The sequence below is a fragment of the Petaurus breviceps genome, unplaced genomic scaffold (genome assembly GCF_028583685.1).
Source record: "Petaurus breviceps papuanus isolate PSGF00001 unplaced genomic scaffold, PetGlider_PUasm1.0 138, whole genome shotgun sequence".
In the NCBI taxonomy this organism is placed as follows: domain Eukaryota; kingdom Metazoa; phylum Chordata; class Mammalia; order Diprotodontia; family Petauridae; genus Petaurus; species Petaurus breviceps.
The window spans coordinates 1-18408 of NW_027185694.1; the positions used below are offsets into that span (position 1 = coordinate 1).

The window sequence follows — 18408 nt, forward strand, 5'->3', positions numbered from 1 at the left end:
AGAATTAGATTATCTTTAAAGAGTCTAAGAGTACAATGAATGTGTGTGTTCCTCTAAGACTATCTGAAGTGGAACTGTAATGTGAAGCTGGGAAAAGTAAAAATTACAGCACAACAATCTCCCTAAAGGAAATAGTACACAAAAGACTCTGGGTCAAAAGTTACACATTATGACCACCAGGAAGCACTAAATGTTGCAGGGCAGTTTTGTTGTTACCTAGAAGAAAAACAGGTTGCTCGTGTAGTAATCTTAGTTGGATGGACTGAAAGTAGCAAGCAACTGCTCATGAATATAAATTGTATTTTTTTAATCTAGGAAACACCTTCATAAAAAATTAGCAAAGTATGCTGAGATTGATTGTGTGTAAAATAAGCTAGTTTAAATCAAGGAAAACTTCCCAGAAAAGAGAAGCCTTGAACTACCATGAGAAGGGGGAGAATATAAAATGACAAGTAGAAGGAAGGAAATTATTCCATGGCCATGAAACACTAAATAAAGGCAAAAAGGAAAGACTTTAAAGCAAGAGCCTCTCACATTTAATTTTGATAGAGCTAAGTATCCATGTTTAATGTAGTACATGATGAGAAGACAGGTACAGTAAACTAAAGTATGGTGCCACAACATAAGAAAGAATATTAGGAGGCATGGAAAACAACTTGGTCTTCACTGCAGAGGTTTGGGAATTAGTAAAGCAACAGCAATAAATGTATGAGGTATGCTGCATCAGGTACATGACTGTTCTTAGGACCTAGTTCTATACACAGGTTGACTATGAAGGGACTGTTATTCTACCATAATACATACTATGTTGGGGATTAATCTGTGCTTCCTGCTCAAGCTTTTTCAGCTAATCAAAACAAAATGATCTTTCCCCTACCAGAACCCCGTTTCTTGGACTTCCTGGAAAACTCAGAGGGCAATAAAGAAGCAATAATAGTGGCAGCCAAGTGGCACAGTGAATAGATTTGTTGGGCCTGAAGTCATGAAGACTCATCTCTCGGAGTTCAAATCCAGCCTCTGACACTTACTAACTGTGTGACCCTGGGCTAGTAACTTAATCCTGTTTGCGTCAGTTTTCTCATCTGTACAAATAAGTTAGAGAAGAAAATAGCAAACCACTCCTTTATCTTTGCCAAGAAAATCCTAAGTAGGATCATGAACAGTCAGGAACAACTGAAACAATTAAATAACAACAACAAATAGTAATAGCAGCAGCAGCAGAAAGCATTTATGTAGTGTTTTAAGGTTTATAGAGCACTTTACATATGTTATCTCAGCTAAAAGATTTACATTTAGTGTTTCTTTACTTAGTGTCCTCAGGCTCTAGGATCAATCCCCATAATCCCAACTGGCAACACTATTATCAGTAATAACTCCCCCAAGTGGGTATTTTCACTGTAGAGGTGGTTGGCTGTGCAAGCACTGATTTAAATTCTGCTTATATGGATCTTTAATTTCAAATGGCAATGGAAAAGATCAACCAGAGTAAAAATGAGTAGAGGTAGTTTAAAGTCAAATACAGTGCATCATTTGGACATTCAAAGATAATGGAAGAGCAACTCCAATGAATGGCCTTTTCTCTGTCTCTAGTCCTTGGCCTCTCAGCAGTATTTCTTGACACTGACCAGTTTCTTTTAATTAGAACTCTCCTGTGACACTACACTATTTTGGTTTTCTTTCTAACTCTGATTTCTTCCTTTTTTTCATTTTTCTTGATTTCTAAATTGCGTGCCTTCCCAAGGGAGGTCTTTAGCTCTCTGCTCTAAGTCACTCACCCTCAGTTTCAGCTTTCTTTTGTATCTCATATCTAAGCAGTCATTTAAATCCTGTCCATTCTTTCTTTTTAATATTTCTCATGTGTCTTTTCTTTATTGTTCTCACTTTGCAATAATTAATCAACAAGCATTTCTAAGCACCTATATGCTGTCATACACTGTACTAGGTAATGGGGATATAAATATAAAATTAAAACAATCCCTGTCCCCAAGAAACTTATGGTCTACACAGGGAAGCGTGTAAAGAAAATTAAATACAAAACAGTGACATAGTAAATATGAAGTAATAACCACCTACCTGGTCTCTCTCTTCTCTGATCCATCTTGTACACAGTTGTCAAATTAATTTGGTATTACTTTTATACTTTTACCATAGCATTAACCTGCTCAATACTTTAAATGGTTAAAAGTCTTTAGCCTGGCAATACAACTTACCTTTCCAACCTTATTTTCTACTACCACGCAGACCCTTTACATGTGCCAGGTTGGTTTATTCACTGGTTACTGAACATGTACTTGTGATCATACTGGCTTCCCTCCCCAACCCCCACAATTGGAAATGTCCCTTCTTCTCACCTCTGTTTTTCCAAATTCTACTCATCTTTTAACACTTAACTGGTTGTATTAATGACCAGAGGCAAATCATAACTTCTCTGAGCTTCGATTTCTTTATCGGTAACAGCACCCACCTCAATACATTTTCTAAGGATTTGTATAAAGTGCTTTGAAAACTTAGCCCACCCTCACACCTTTTTTGCCTTTCTCAGCCTTTACCTTTCTTTGCTAACACTTAAAGTGCCTGGTATACAGTAGGTACATAATAAATGCTTATTATTTCATTGGATCCTCAAGACAACAGTGAGGAAGGTGCTATTATTATCCCTATTTTACAAATTAGGAAAGGGAGATTAAGAGGTTAAATAACTTGCTTAGGGTCACAAAGCCAGTGTCCAAGAAGGATTCAAACTGGGTCTTCATAATTCCAATCCAGTACCCAATCTACTATGAATGTCAGCTATTATTCAAAAGCCTGGCTCATAATCTACCTCCAAAACGAAACTCTCCTCAATCACTCCAGCTGGAATTGTCTCTAAACTTAAATCATATGCTGCCTTTATTTATTATTTAATTATTCACACAGGTCTGATTTACCTACTTGAGACTATAAAATCCTCATGGAAAGCAACCTACCTCTCTGGGTGATAGCTTCTTTATCTACGAAAAGAACCTATTGGTCTAGATCAGGGGTTCTTAATTTGGAGTGCATGGACCTTCAAGGGGTCTGTGAACTTGGATAGGAAAAAAATTACCTCTATCTTCATGAACCTCTAAACTGAAATTTGGCACGTCTGATCAATTACCTAAGGAACACCATTCTGCAGAGGTGTCCACAAGCTTTGCCAGACTGCCAAAGAGGCTCACAAATAAGACAAAAGAGTTTAAGAGCCCCTGCTCTAGATATCTCCAAGAAATCATTCCACCTTTAAATTCTATGGTCACATTTAAGTACTGAGATGTCCCAAAGAGGCTAGCAGAGTGCTACTGAGCAGGGCTGGCAGAAGTCCCAGCAAGGTCCACTTTAGCTATTTTAGACACAATGAACTATCATGTGTCTTGCCCCATTTAGTATCCCTGAAGTTGCCTGTGTTTGTATAATTCAGGTGTGGCACTATTCAATTCCCCTTACAAGGATAATGGTCACCTATGCTCCAGTGTTCCATCCCTAATGGGTCATTCCTCAGTGTTATGAACCAACTGACAAACTTAAGCCAATTCATGCTATTCACTATATCAAAAACTTCCACACTGGGCCACCTCAGCCAAAGTGCACTGAAGATTGGTTGGCATAAGTTTTATCATTTGTACTGCTGTCTATTGTACAATTCAGGAGTCCTGGGACCAGAGGGTGACTGTACAACAGAAACAGCACATGTCCTTACAGATATTCTTTGTCCAATGAACAGCTGATGCAACTCATTAGTAAGTGAATTCCTGAGAGCCCAATCAATATAGCATATGAAATACTTTTGTTTTATTAACACAATTACCTAACTATTATTTAAGCCTAGATGTGTTCATTGTGGACAGTGATATCAGAAGGCCTTTACAACCCTTAAGTGAACTCAATTATTTATATTCTTTATACAAAACAAAAATCTTTTTATTTCAGAAGTATAAATAACCACAATATACAAGATAGGAAAGCAACTATGGTTCAGTAACATAAGTATTAGATGTTGAGGCTGAAGACCTGGGTTTGAGTCCCAATTCTGTGACTTAGTAGTATAACCTTGGACAATTAATAGCCTTTCTCTGTCTAAGTTACCTCTGCTGTAAAATGGGGATAATGTTTTCATTACCTACTTCAAAGGTTAAGGGGACCAAAATAAGAATGTATAAAGTTTTTTGGAAGCCTTAGAGCATCACTAATTACTACTACATAAGAGTAATAGATGTTCTATACAGTTCTATAAAGCTTAATAAATGCTTGATTTTTTAAATAACATCTTTTTTTTTTAAGTAACAGCTTTTAACTGAAAGTTAGTTGGTTTCTAATCATGGTGACAAAGTGTAGTGTTTGTTCAGTAAATGTGGCCATAAATAGTATATGGAAAATCCAGGTCTGCAAAGGTATGTATGAAAGTCTTATTATAGCAACTGTATCACAGGTCATAGATTCATTGAGTTGGATAGAACCTCATCGACCACAGCTCTAGTACAACTCTCTGCCTTGTACATATAAAATCATCTATTTTCATCAGAATGAATACCTAGGGGGTGGCCAGGTAGCACAGCAAGTAAGAGCACCAGCTCCAGTGTTGAGAAGACCTGGAGATCGAATCCCAGGCTCAGGCACTTAGCACCCACCCAGAAACACCTGGCCGTGTAACCTTGAGCAAGTTATTTAACCCCAATTGCTTAGGGGCAGCCAGGTGGCTCAGCGAGTAAGAGCAGTGTAACCTTGAACAAGTTACTTAACCTGAATTGCTTTAAAAAAAAAAAAAAGAATGAATACCTAGAATATCTTAACTCTAAATTAGCCAAGTATCCCTCTGATTCACTGCAGTTCTAAGAGTCAATGGATGGGGGCAATAATGGAATTCTTATCTCAATAACCTTTCCTGGAGGATAAACAAAAAACTGGGAAGGAGGAGTTCTAGGGCTGACTTAATATGTAAGCCTCAATCTTCCTGCTGCCTACAGACTTTAGATATTAGTCAAACAAAGGAATGATGAAGTAAAAAGAAATTGAAAGCAAAGCAGCACTACAGGTACTGAGACTGTATTTATTGAAAGGATAATTTCCGAAGTACTCCCCCTTCACACTCATAAAATACCCCTGAATGATTTTACTAGTTAAGGAGTAGACCTTACATAGGCAGAAACCTTTGATTTACTGCAAGTACTATCTATACATTTATTTTTACTTACAAAGATTTTTGTAAAAAACATTGTTTTAACCAGCATCTGCCCTCAATACTTTATATTTACAAGGTACACTTTAGTTTTCATATGTATTTTAAATCAGAGGCAAGTGGAAGCATAATTACAAAGATACTGCTTTCTTTTTAATGCAAACTGTGAGAATTTAGAACTAAAACTCAATTTTCTCTTTTCCTGATTTTGTAGTACTTCTGATGCAAAAATCACCACTTACCTCGACAAGCCTCTTCAAAATCTTGAGTTATGTCTACCCAATTTGTACTGGTACTGTTTTTTTCCATCTTTTCAGGTATACTGAGTTCCCATCCCGAATCATCATCTTCTACAGAAGCTTTCATAACCATTTTACCTGTAAAGCATGTCAAAAAGAAAATTAATAGCTTTCAGTATTCCACAAAACTCAAAGTATTTACACAATATTCTCTTAAATTATTAGAGGAGTTACCAGTCAGAAAATCCAGACTCTACCACTTGCTTACTGTGTCACCTTGGACAAATCACTTCACCTATCTTTTCTTGTGAATGAAGCTAATGATCACTAAGGTCCCTTTCATGCAACTCTAACATTCTATGATTCTAACTCATGCCTTAGACTAGCAGAACACTGGAGATGAAATAATTTTGTAGATCATCTATTCCAAGCCCCTCATTTTACAAAGAAAGACAACCTAAAGCCAAAGAAGTTCCAAAAGTAATTTGTGATTGGTCAGGTCTGGGCACCCAAGTATAACTCAGCAAAGTGTCCTCCTCCAACCTAATTCTCAAAATCTGCCACTAGTTATCGGTCCCCTTTAACTGGAACTGCTTCAGAGTCGGGCACACACCTCCAGTTATAGATTGGAGGCCAAGGTCATGCATGGCACCCAGGTTTGGGCAAACTAACCCTGACAAGATCCACTCCTGGAAGGATCATTAAGGACTCTTTATACAGCAGCCTACAGAGGACGGAGACCAATGAACACCACAGTGACGGTCTTTCTGAGACACTAGAAGACAACAAAAAGACTGGAGGCCACTCTGCTGGTTCTGATGCATGCAGTTGGCGCGATCTGAACTTTGGAGACTGGTGGCAACCTCCTTCCTCGGGTGACTACTCCTCCTCCAGACCCTCCTCCCCCCCACGGCAGGACCCCGGGCTGCTGGGCACACCGCCCTGCCAGGCGGCCTGAGGAAATAACTATACTACCAATGCCAGGCTCCCCGCCCGCCCCCGGCCCCCCAAAGCGGGGTCGCGTCTGCGGCGCCCGGCGCTACGGGGGCAGCCCGGGTCGGGCCCGACTCCTGGTTCCAGGCTCCGGTTGGAGGAGAGACGCGTGGAGAGGCAGGCGGGGCAAGGACAGAGCCGGCTAGCTTTGGCCAGGTCGCCGGGTCGTCGCGCCTGTGACACTGGGAAGGCGGGCGGGGCGGGGCCGGGCTGCTTGGGGCCCCTACCTGGGACGAGGCGGGCCAGGGGCCGCAGGGTGACCCGCCGGCTCCGAGGGTCCCCAGCACCACGGAACTCCGCGCCGCGACCGCGACGCTCCGAAAAGCAGAGCAAGGGATTTCCGGGGCTGCCCCGTAACCGTCCCTACCGACTAATTTGGCGGCGCCCCTGCCGCCGCGCACCGCACCGCCGCCGCCGCCGCCGCCGCCGCCGCCGCCGCCGCTGCCGCCGACCTCGGAAATAACGTCGCCGCCAGGGCCGCCCCCTCCCCGAGCAGACCAGCCCGGCCCGGCCCGGCCGCGTGCGCGCATGCGCGCATGCGCACGCCCAGTTCATGGGACCCCGCCCCCCTCTTACTTCCAGGGGCCTTGCTCACCACGCCACACACGCGCAAACATACACGTACCCACGCATACACATGCACATACTACATACACACATAGGCACACGCACAACCTCCTCCACCCAACTCCCCTCCCACGGTTCGGCGAGAGACCCTCAGTTCTCGCGTAAAAAAGAGAATCTCGCGATAGCAGTTTATTCTTTTCCTTCTCAGGCCTCCCTTTCCTCTCTATCCCCTTCCCAGTAGAGGTGGTGGAGTGGGCGGGCTCAAAGAATAGGGCGTGGCCTTTACGTCTGTATATACGTGTGTTGCGGGGGCGGGGCTCTGGTCGTGTGCTGTGCTCATGGGTCCTGTCACTCCTTCCAGGGTGCACGTGCTGAGGTGTTTCAAGTCTGGCTTCTTCCCTGTCTCTTTCCCCCAGCCCTCCCCTCCCACCAAGCCCAGCCCATCTCGCCCTTGTCCCTGACCCCATCCTCATTCCACAGTTGTTCTCAGGCTGATGGTTCAAGCGCGGGGAAAAGTGCGTTCAAAACCAAAAAAAAAAGCTTATTAACCCCAGCCCTCCTTAGACTGGACAGACAGCAAATACAGGGGCCTTTTGAACAGCCTATGAGCCACCCTGGCTGATTTATTTGACCTAGCATAGTATATGGCACGTAATAGGCGCTTAATAAATGTTTATGGATTGATAGTTTTAACCAACATTTTTACTGCCTTGTCTAGAAATTGTGGAAGCTTTATAGGAAAAAAGAAATTCCCGCAAACAAAAAAAGGCAAGCTCACCGACCCCAACTTAGGAATCCCGGGTTAAGAGGTAAACGTTATGGAGTAGAAACTGGACCTTTGTGCGGCTCCAGCTCCCACCACCTCCAATTCATGTAAAAAGGGACTCTGAACAAGCTTAGGAGCTACAGAACCCACAAAATAACACAGAGAAGCTAACTTCCCGCTGAGGACAGCCTGGCAGACCTGCAGGAAGGGGTCAGCACCATGCGCTGGGAGCCCAGCCCAGACCCACACCGTGGTTTTAGCCCCAGGGTGGGCCTGACCACCCACCACCTGGAGGTACTACAGATGACCAGCAGTGGTGGTGGTCCAGATTTATCAACACATACATGCGAAGGACAAAGTGAGAGGTCAGTGCAATCTGGACTTTGGGACCCAGTAGTTGGGAGTGCGTTGGCTTTTGCCTCCAGGGTAAGAAGCTGCTGAGGGCTGTGGCACAGCCACTGCCACGTGACAGCTTCAGCCTCTGGCCTGCAGAGTGTAGGGGTCCAAGCACCAGTCTGAGGGGTAATAGCTCTTGCTTTAACCTGATTGGATCTGGATTGCAGTCTAGGGTGGAGGTCCTGGGGTGTGTGACCAGCTTGCCAGAGCATGTGGAGGCCTCAGAGAGGGCACCCAACTAATACCTCTTTGCCAGATGGAAAAAGAATCTCAAAAGCTCACTGAAGAGAATCATTCCTTCAGAATTAGAATGGAGTAAATGGAAGCTAATGACTTTATGAGAAATCAAGATGCTGTGAAACAGATTCAAAGAAATAAAAGAATGGAAGGCAATGTGAAATATCTCATTGGAAAAACCACTGACCTGGAAAATAGATCCAGGAGAGATAATTTAAAAATTATTGGACTACCTGAAAGCCATGATCAAAGAAAGAACCTAGAAATCATCCTCCAAGAAATTCTCAAGGAAAACTGCCCTGATGTTTTAGAACCAGAGAGCAAAATAGAAATTGAAAGAATCCACCGATCACCCCCTGAAAAAGATCCCAAAAAGAAAACTCCTAGGAATATTATATATTATATATATAACATATATAATAATATATTATAGCTAGGTTCTGAAATTCCCAGATAAAGGAGAGAATATTACAAGCAGCCAGGAAGAAACAATTAGAATAGTGTGGAAACACCATCAGGATAACTCGGGATCTGGCAGCTTCTACACTGAGGGATAGAAGGGCTTGGAAAATGATATTCCAGAGGTCAAAGGAGCTAGGATTAAAACCAAGAATCACCTACCCAGCAAAACTGAGTATCATGTTTCAGGGGAAAATATGGTCATTCAGTGCAATAGAGGACTTTCAAGCATTCTTGATGAAAAAACCAGAGTTGAATAGAAAATTTCACATTCAGATACAAGAATCATGAGAAGGTAAACAGGGAAAAGAAATCATAAGGAACTTATCAAAAGTTGAACTATTGATATTCCTACATGGAAAAGCAATAATTGTAACTTATGAAACTTTTATAAGTATGAAAATAGTTGAAGGGAATAGAAATATATATGTGTGTGTGTGTGTCTATATTGGAGGGTATATGGGCATATGAATACATATATGAATGTGTGTATATATGTTTACAGGTATACATAGATAGAGGGCACAGGACCAATTTAATAGGAAGTGATGATACTTAAAAGGTGAAATTAAGAGGTGAGAGAGAAATATAATGAGAGGAGATGGGGAGAGACAGAATGGGGTAAACTATCTCATATAGAAGAGCCAAGGGAAAATGGTCACAATGGAGGGGAAGAACAGGAATGCAAAAGGGAATGGGTCAACCTTATTCTCATTGAATTTGGCTCGAGGAGGGAATGACATACACACTAAATAGGTTATCTCACCCTACAAGATAGTGGGGGGGAAGGGGATGAGAGGGGGGATGATGGAATGGAGGGCAGGCTGGGGGGAGGGAAGCTGGAAGCACCCACTTTTGAAAAGGGATGGGATCAAAGTAGAGAATAGAACAAATGGGAGGTGGGATAGGAGGGAGGGAAATATAGTCAGTCTTTTACAATATATCTACTATGTTATTTTTTTGCATTAACTACACATGTACAACCTATACTGAATTGCTTCTCTTCCCAGTAAGGGTGGGTGACAAGGGAGGAAGGGAATGAATCTGGAATTCAAAGTTTTAAAATCAAATGTTTAAAAATATATATATGCTATTATTAATACTAAAAAAAAAAAGAGGTAAACGTTATTATCTATGTATAGATGATTTCCAGAACTACATACCTATTCCTCATCTCTCCTGAATTCCACATTTATTGCAGATCCCCAAGTAATCTACTGTGGCCATTCTTATTGATCCAGTGGCCCTTGCTTCCTGGTTTTTCCACCAAGACATTCTGGGCATTTTCTCTGCCTGTCCCCCATACTTTACATGTTCCCCTGACCTGGCTTCCTTTAGATCTGAACTAAAATCCCACTTTCTACAGGAAGCCTTCCATAAGCCTCTGTGTTACTTATTTCCTATTTATCCTATTTATTATACAACTTGCTTTGCATATACATGCTTGCATGTTCCTACCCCTCCCCCTTTAAACTGTAAGCTCCTTGAGGGCAGGAGCTGTCTTTGGCCTCTTTTTATATTCCCTGTTTCTGGCACGTAGTAGGTGTTTAATAAGTGTGAAGATAGCAGGCCTCAGAAGTCAGGAAAATGAAGGTTCACAAGATCCCAGATTTAGGCCTGCCTGAGAATTTAAAAGACATATAACCTGACGGCCTCATTTCACAGACTGAAAAAGCAGAGGCCCCCAAAAGTTAAGTGACTTGCCCAAAGTTACACTTGTAGCAAGTGACAGTGAGTGAACAACAGATTTAAACACATGGTTCTCTAACTCCAAATCCAGCACTTTCCTCTGAACCTAGCTGCTCAGCTCCTGCTTTGACACATATTAGTGTGACTTTGGACATGTCCCAATATCCCTGGTGCCCCGGGCAACTCCCTAAGAATGTAAGCTGCAGAAGAGTTGTCTTTCTGCAGTGGAAGAGGGGGTTTCCAACCAAGAGTTTCCTAAAATGATAAACTCCTAAGTCCGAACAAAAACAAACCAATAACCTTCAGAAAGATTACAGAAAGGAGAACTTCATAAATCAATAAGTGGTGACACCAATACTTGTGAAACAAATAGTCCTTTGTTTCCTTTTTGGACATTATTGAAGAATTGCCCTATAGTCAGCTAGCTGTCACTTTATACTAGCAAACACAGCCTGCCATTTATAATACTATCTGTGAGTTACAATTTAGGCAGCAGGCCCACCATATTTCTAAGTAACAAAGTAAGACTTCATATAATATAAAAATAAACTTTCCACTATTTTTTTATGATGCTTCAATCACAGTGTAAAATAAAATATATAACATTAGGTGTCTGCATACTGTTTAGTCAAGTGTTACCACTTTCTACAGGCAAATGTAGTCTGCTATTTATAATACTATCTATGAGATACAATTTAGGCAACAGGCCCACCATATTTCTAACACATTTTTAAGTAACAATAAAATTTTACATACTGTAAAAACAAACTTTCCCCTATCTTTATGCCTCATTCTCAATGCAAAATAAAATATACATTAGGTGACAACACACCATTTAGTTATGTTATTATGCCAATCAGATAGTATTTAAAATAAATCACATCTCCAAATTTCCCTTTAATATCTATTGCTAGGGGCGGCCAGGTGGCTCAGCGAGTAAGAGCACCAGCTCCAGTGTTGGGACGACCTGGATCCCGGGCTCAGGCGCTCAGCACCACAACCAGAAATAACTGGCCGTGTAACCTTGAGCAAGTTACTTAACCCCGATTGCTTTAAAAAAAAAATTTTTTTTAAAATATCTATTGCTAAGCTTATATATAATGTAAGCACAAAATAGTAAAGTTTTGATGATTGTCTAAAATGCCATGGTTAAGATAAAAAGGACAAGGGCCCAGCCCATCCAGGAATCAAAAAAGATAAAGAGTCTGTTAAGGGAAAACCTCACTACAACAAATAATTTTGACAAAAAAAGAAAATCACAAAGAATGACTCGATAAGGGAATTGTAAATGTCATGTTCTATTTTCTTATGGCTTCAATTACTGGGGAACTGAGAATGACGTCTAAAACTGACAGGTACTTAGATTTCTCTAACTAGATAGAGATAGCTGATTGTTAAATGATCATTGTAAACATTAATATTTTGGAAGCCCTCGTGCAACAAATCAGGGCTTGAATTTGTTGTTATGTCTAGACTTTAGAGAGAAATAGAGAAAGTGTTAATAATGCTAATGTTTAAGATTAAACTTAAAAGCATGTCATGTGTTTTCAGAGAGAAACATTTGCCATTACACTCCTGTATTAATAGTATATAGTAAGATTAAGTTCTTCCACGAATATGAAGGCTCTTAGCCATCAAAAGACCAATTTCTGTAGGTAAGGAAGACAGTTATTTCCTTTCCTCCCATCATGCAAGAATCTCAGTGTTTCAAATTCCAAATCAGCATTGTAGCAGCAAGCACCCCAAGCGTCCTGAGGGTTTGCTGCCAATACAGGTTCTTGGATCTGCTTTGATAAAGGAAAGCAACTCAAAATGGGTTAACAAGCTTACTTTAATCAGTCAAACATATATCGTTTACCTCGTTCAGGGGAAAAAGGTCAGCACCCCGAACCTCAAAGCATACAGGCAGAATTATCAAGACAGAAACAGATCAAGTAGACAGCTTTCCAAACTGTCCAACCATTACATCCATACCAAATCAACATCTGGGTTTCAACTTCTGGGTTTTTCAAAGCCGGGGGCCTCTGGACAATGGCTTCCCAGAATTCATATCAAATCACAGAATACTTCTCAAAGTGAGCCCCAAAACAAAGCTACACATCAGGGCTTATATAGCCTTCTCCTGGCTCAGAGAATGTAACAACCTTATTGACTCACTGGCCAATCAAGAAGTATCTACTGAAAAACAAGCTTCCCACCCCAGGCTCCAGGTGCACTTTAGCCTAGGGGCAGGGAAGAACTTCAAATTTACATTCCCATTACAAGCATGTAGACAGGAAGAAGGTAATTATTATAAATGCATATCCTTCAATTTGTTGGTACCTGGGTTTCAGGCACTCAGGTACCAAAATGTCTTGTCAAGGCTGATGAGAAGCAATGAGATCATTGAAATTTTTTTTTTAATGTTAAAACTTGAAGAGATCTCAGAACTCGTCAAATGTAACCACTTTATTTTACAGATGATGAAGTAAGCCCAGAGATAAGGTCACACAGCTAATTTGTGGCAAAGCTAGGGATGTAACACTATTTTCCTGATCCCTAGAATTAGCATGCTTTTATTAATCAGGCATAAGAAACAATTAGTTCAAAGTAAAGGCATTAATGAACTAGCATAGTAGGAATAGAAGTGATTGCAAGATAACAAAGCAGATAGTTTTGATTTCATGAAACTGAAATGTTTCCATGAACAAACTCAATATAACTAGCATTAGAAGCAAAAGTGTCAATTGGGAAAAATTATCGTTACCTCATATATCTCTGCTAAAAGTCCAGTATCAAAGATATACAGGAAGTAACACAACCATATTAGACCAAGAGGTATTCTTCAATGGATAAATGGTCAAAAGACATGAACAAACAGAAAAAAGAAATAGTCCCATATCCAGATGGTGTTGACAGTCCCATAAAGGACAGTCCTGTGACATTGCATATGTACAGTGAGACATGATATTTTTGTTGAAAGGGAGAACAGGAGAGAAAGAAGAAGCAAGGCATGGACTTTGAATGGTAAATAACTAACCTCCACCTCCAGCTCTGCATGCTTCTAGGAAAAAGTCAAAACCTCAGCATGTCCTTTGATTCTCATTGCCTGAACTTTCAGAGACTACTAAAAATAAACTCATGGGGTAAGATTATTCTTTCCCTGACGGAGCTGCTTCCATGACAAAGATTCCCTGTAACTCTTACGTATTCCATGGCCTAATCCAAGAGTTGGCAGACTATGGGAACTTATGGTTCAAGGGCCAAATCTGGCCAGCTGACCATTTTTGCACTTCCTCTAAGCTGAGTGGTTTTTCACATTATGTAAGTACAATAAACTATTTTAAAATGTAAAAACCATTATTAACTGACCCTACAAAAACAGGGTCAAGGTTGAATGTGAGTTGTAGTTTGCAATCCCTTGGCCTCGGTTTGGCTTACCTAATTACTTTTTTATTGCTTGCTTTGATAAACATGCCTACTTGCTATTCATAATTTTTTTTAACGTAATAAGTGTTTGGTGGGAAAGGAAACTAAGATAGCTTAGATTAAATTTAGTATTAACCTCCAGGTCTGGGACTAAACTATTTTCCCCAGAAATGACCATGGAAAGTAGCTTTTATCATAAGCCTCAAAAGAATAATACCCCCTGCAAATATCTGAGATGTAATAGATAGATATAATTTTAGCACAATATCCTTCTCAAAGATAGAACAATAAGGGAGTAAGAGCCTAGTAGACTGTCCACCTACCACCTATAAAGGTGAAAATCCAGATTTTTAGGAGAAAAGGATGGGGGCATCTCCATATCTATCTATGTATTCCTATTACATGTAGCCTATCTAGTCTTTTGTTACATGGCTCATTGTTACAAAGAATTATAAACTATAAATCATCATTCAAAAGACAGCTATAAATTATTAGTAGTAAGAAGAATGTAAATAAAAACTCTGAGATTTTACCTCACATTCAGCAAACCCACAAAGATGATAAAAATGGAATAAGAAGGGAAGTTGGTCCAGACCAACTGGTTTCTCTTACTAGGATGTAACCACAGATGATAAGGTGTTAACATCTTAATGAGGCATGAACACCTTTCTGATTGTGTCTGAAGGGTTAGAAATTGACCATGTTTCTGAAAGCCCATAAAAAATGGGAGCTCCGATGCTCTAAGAGGTCATTCAGGCTAGAAGCAGCTTTGTGGAAGAGACTGTTGTACTTACATCAGAGGATGAAGGGAGATTAATTTCTGCTCACTCTCATTACCCATGCCATTTTGAAGTAGAAATGCTCACCCACTTAGGAAGTGTTAGATCCATCAGGGAACAGAGACATACTCTCCAGGGAGACACAGATAAAAAGAGGTAATATTCAAGTAGCTTCAAGAAACAGAACTTCTGGCAGGAAAGAAGAAACCTAACTAAGGATTCCAGAGAGAGTTAGCCCTAGCAATTGAGAGTAGAGCATCAAAGAGGGGTCTAAGTAACCAGCCTCGTTGAAGCTTCATGAAGACTCCATGAGGAGGGAAGGGACAGTGAAGTCCTGCAGTTCCAGAGATATGAGTTGTCCATAGCTACATGAATTTCCTACATGTGTGATTTACTTCCATTGTGCTCTGAGTCTGTGTCCACTGTTTGTATGGAAACTACATACATTTATGGGAAAGTATGACCCCAGACTAATGGGGGAAGTACTGTTCTCACTATTGCTATATTACTATTGTTTTTACTTTGCAATAAACTAATTGAGTCTGCTGCCATGACTATTAATGGAAAACATATCAATGGAATCCCACAGACTATATCTTACAACCTAGGAGTAGAATCCACACTATAAAGACCTGATCCCACTTAATACCTTGTTAAAACATGAGCAACTCACCTACATTACATCCTGGCAGGAAAAAGGGAGATCAGTAAGCAGGGTCTAGCTTTCCCTGGTATAACGTGACTGGCCAATGAGTCCAGCCCTCATGAGCATGTGCAGTATGCTGTGCTAACATAATATTCATGTACACTTGAGAATGTGGAGGTATTGTTTCTGGTCTGCTTACCCCGTGAAGAAGAGCCTTTTGATTGGCTGCTGAACTGTAACTGGGAAAGTATTCAAATGACACTAAACCATCTAAGTGTTTTTCTTGCTTGGCTGCATTCCAGTGAGAAAGATACCTGTAAGCCTCTAAATGGGGAGACTATTTTAGGTCTTCCCCACCCATTGTTCCATGTGACTTTTGAATACTGGGTCCTGTTCTTCTTACTTCTTTGCATTTGTTCTTTTCTGATTTTAAGTGAAGGAAATATGGGATATAAACAGGGAGTCTGACCTTTTGAATTCTGAAAAGTTGGTCTAAGTTCTATAAGTCTGTATGATGGGTCCGTGCCAGAATTTGTTGGTGGTTAGGCATGGGTGAGGTGACAGCTAAGGCTCTGAGGAGCAGCCCAGAGATAGAAAGTGACAAGTTATCTATCAGACATGCTACATTTGGAAGTAAGTGGTGGAGGCAGATATATTGTAGCAAATGCTTCATTCTTCCCAGTGACTGAGGTGATATATGGGAACAGTATGACCCTTTGGTCCATGAAGGAAATGCTCTGTAACTTTTGTTCCTACCATATCTTTGCAGTAAAAATCCATTTGTAAAAGCTAATTGATGTTAATTGATTAAATGATACTGAGGTGTTAGTCTTTACAGGACATTAATGTTGTAAAGGAGATAAGAACTGAAACAGGCAGTTAATATTGGGAAAGAAATACTACAAGAATGGGGCCTTGAGCTGATAGTTTTTGGATCCCTGACGGGATAATGTAGCCTTTCTCTGGGAGACTAAAGAAGTCTGTGAAAGTGGGAATGGGGATAAGGAGCCTAGTATGTCTGTAGGCTACATTCAGTGATGTGCTGATAAATGTTTAACAGCTAGCTCTCCAGAAAAATAAGAGTATACACTACAATACTTATTACAACAATAGCAGCTAACATTTATAGAGTGCTTATGATATACACTATGCTAAGCTCTTTATAATTATTATCTTATTTGATCAATATCTTAAGTTTAATATATATTATTAAAATTTTCTCCACTTTCTAGATGAAGTCTAGAAGATTAACAAAACAAATCAAGCATTTGTAGCATTTACCAATTTCCAAGGTAAGAACACTTACACTAAAAATTTAACAATTGACTCTGAAGTAGGCTCGAATTGGTTCCAATACAACCTTGGCTGGAAATAATATATGGAAATAATCAATGTTGAAGAAGTTGTGGAAAGATGAGTTCTCTAATACACTATTAATGAAATTTGAATTAGTTCAATCATTCTGGAAAACAATTTAATTGTATGCTAAGAAAGTAACTAAAATGTCTATACCTTTTGACCCTATTACTAAGCATTTACCCTCAAGAAGGTAAGAGATAGAGACCAAAGTACTATGTGCACACAGATATTTATACCTACATTTTTTGTACTAGGAAAGAAATAGAAATAAAGCTACTCATTAATTGGGGAATGGCCAAACAAAGCCATACATGAAAATAGCAGAATATGACTGTTCTGTAAGAAATAATATGAAGAATAAAAGAATTCAGAGAAACATAGGAAGGCTTGTATGAACTAATGTAAAATGAAGAAATCAAAACCAAAAAAAAAAAGATCTATGCAGTGATTATAACAATGTAAATAGAACAACAAATGAACTATATAATTTTAGTGATCAAGTTTAGCCCCAAAGAAGAGAGGAGAAAATTTACCTCCTTAACATCTTTGCATAGGTAAGGTATTATGAATGTGGAATATTGCATACACGGTCAGGGTTGGCTAATAAATTGATTAGTTATGCTGAATTGATATGTTTACCTCTTTTTTATTCTTTGTCAAAACAGATGATTCTCTGGGGATGAGAGTGAGGAAGCTTATTTAAAAATAAAGTTGGTGTAAAAACAAATAATATCAATACACATTTTAAAAAAAGAAATAGAAATGCAGAATAAGAACATTTCCCACAAATCGGGGGTATATTTTACTACATATGTATACATATACATACATATACATATACACACACAGGTATATATGCCATCAGTAGAAAGAGTGGATACGGTTAGGAAATATACAGGGAGGGGCATACACACAAAGAATATATATGGCCAGGGTACACATGTGGAGGGGCAACTCATACCTCTGACACTGACTTCCCTGGCTTCCTTTAAATCCCAACTAAAATCTGTCTTTTACAGAAAGACTTTCCCAACTCTCTTAAATCTAGTGCCTTCCCTCTGTTAAATATTTCCTATATTTTATTTCTCTCTATCTTCTTTAATATTTTTTCAACATACTAAGTGATGATGAATATTGTATATGGGACATTTGAAAACACAAAGACATAGAAGCAGCTATAAAATGAGTGGCTAAGATTGGATTGTGTTATTTGTGTTTCTTTGAAAGGCAGTCAACAAGCACATGTATATTAAGAGCAAATTGGTTTCTCTGCTAGAAGAAAAGCTTAAAGGGTTAGCGAAAGGTTCTTCTATGCTCTGATTTGTTGGAAAAGAGAAAGTCTTCCTTAACTAGAGGAAATAAATTAGGTGAAAAAGTGAAGAGTAAGCAAGATTTTGAGGAGACATATAGTAATCCTAAAGTGTTTAGAGGTTGAAAGGTGGAATAGTGTGATAAGAAGGGGAAGGAAATAAGGATCTCTAGAGAGTTAAGGTCACATAGTTAGTTTTTCCTTAATATGGTAGATTTGGACTGTCTCAAGAAGTAAGTCGTTTCATTCCCCAGATGATAAGCAACCACAGATTTCATGATAAAGAAAGACATTTGTGACTGGTCACAGGAAGACACACTCCAGTCCCTCCTCCACTCAGCTGTCAAAGTGATCTTCCTAAGGCAAATGT

At 39.8% G+C, this 18408-nt stretch overlaps 1 protein-coding gene across 2 annotated transcripts; it reads right to left on the reverse strand.

The window, feature by feature from the left end:
* Window positions 1–18: 18 nt before the first annotated feature.
* On the reverse strand, window positions 19–7232 carry LOC138174739 (calpain small subunit 1-like). Of its 2 annotated transcripts, none has more exons than XM_069105043.1 (2): window positions 6791–7232; window positions 19–5568 (listed from the first exon to the last, which is right to left on the reverse strand). In XM_069105043.1, the coding sequence occupies exons 1-2, from the start codon at window positions 6951–6953 to the stop codon at window positions 5423–5425; spliced, it is 309 nt and encodes a 102-aa protein (XP_068961144.1). In that variant the 5' UTR covers window positions 6954–7232; the 3' UTR covers window positions 19–5422. The 2 variants fall into 2 exon arrangements, with proteins under 2 accessions (XP_068961144.1, XP_068961141.1); XM_069105040.1 differs by having other exon boundaries at window positions 6651–7214.
* Window positions 7233–18408: the final 11176 nt, after the last annotated feature.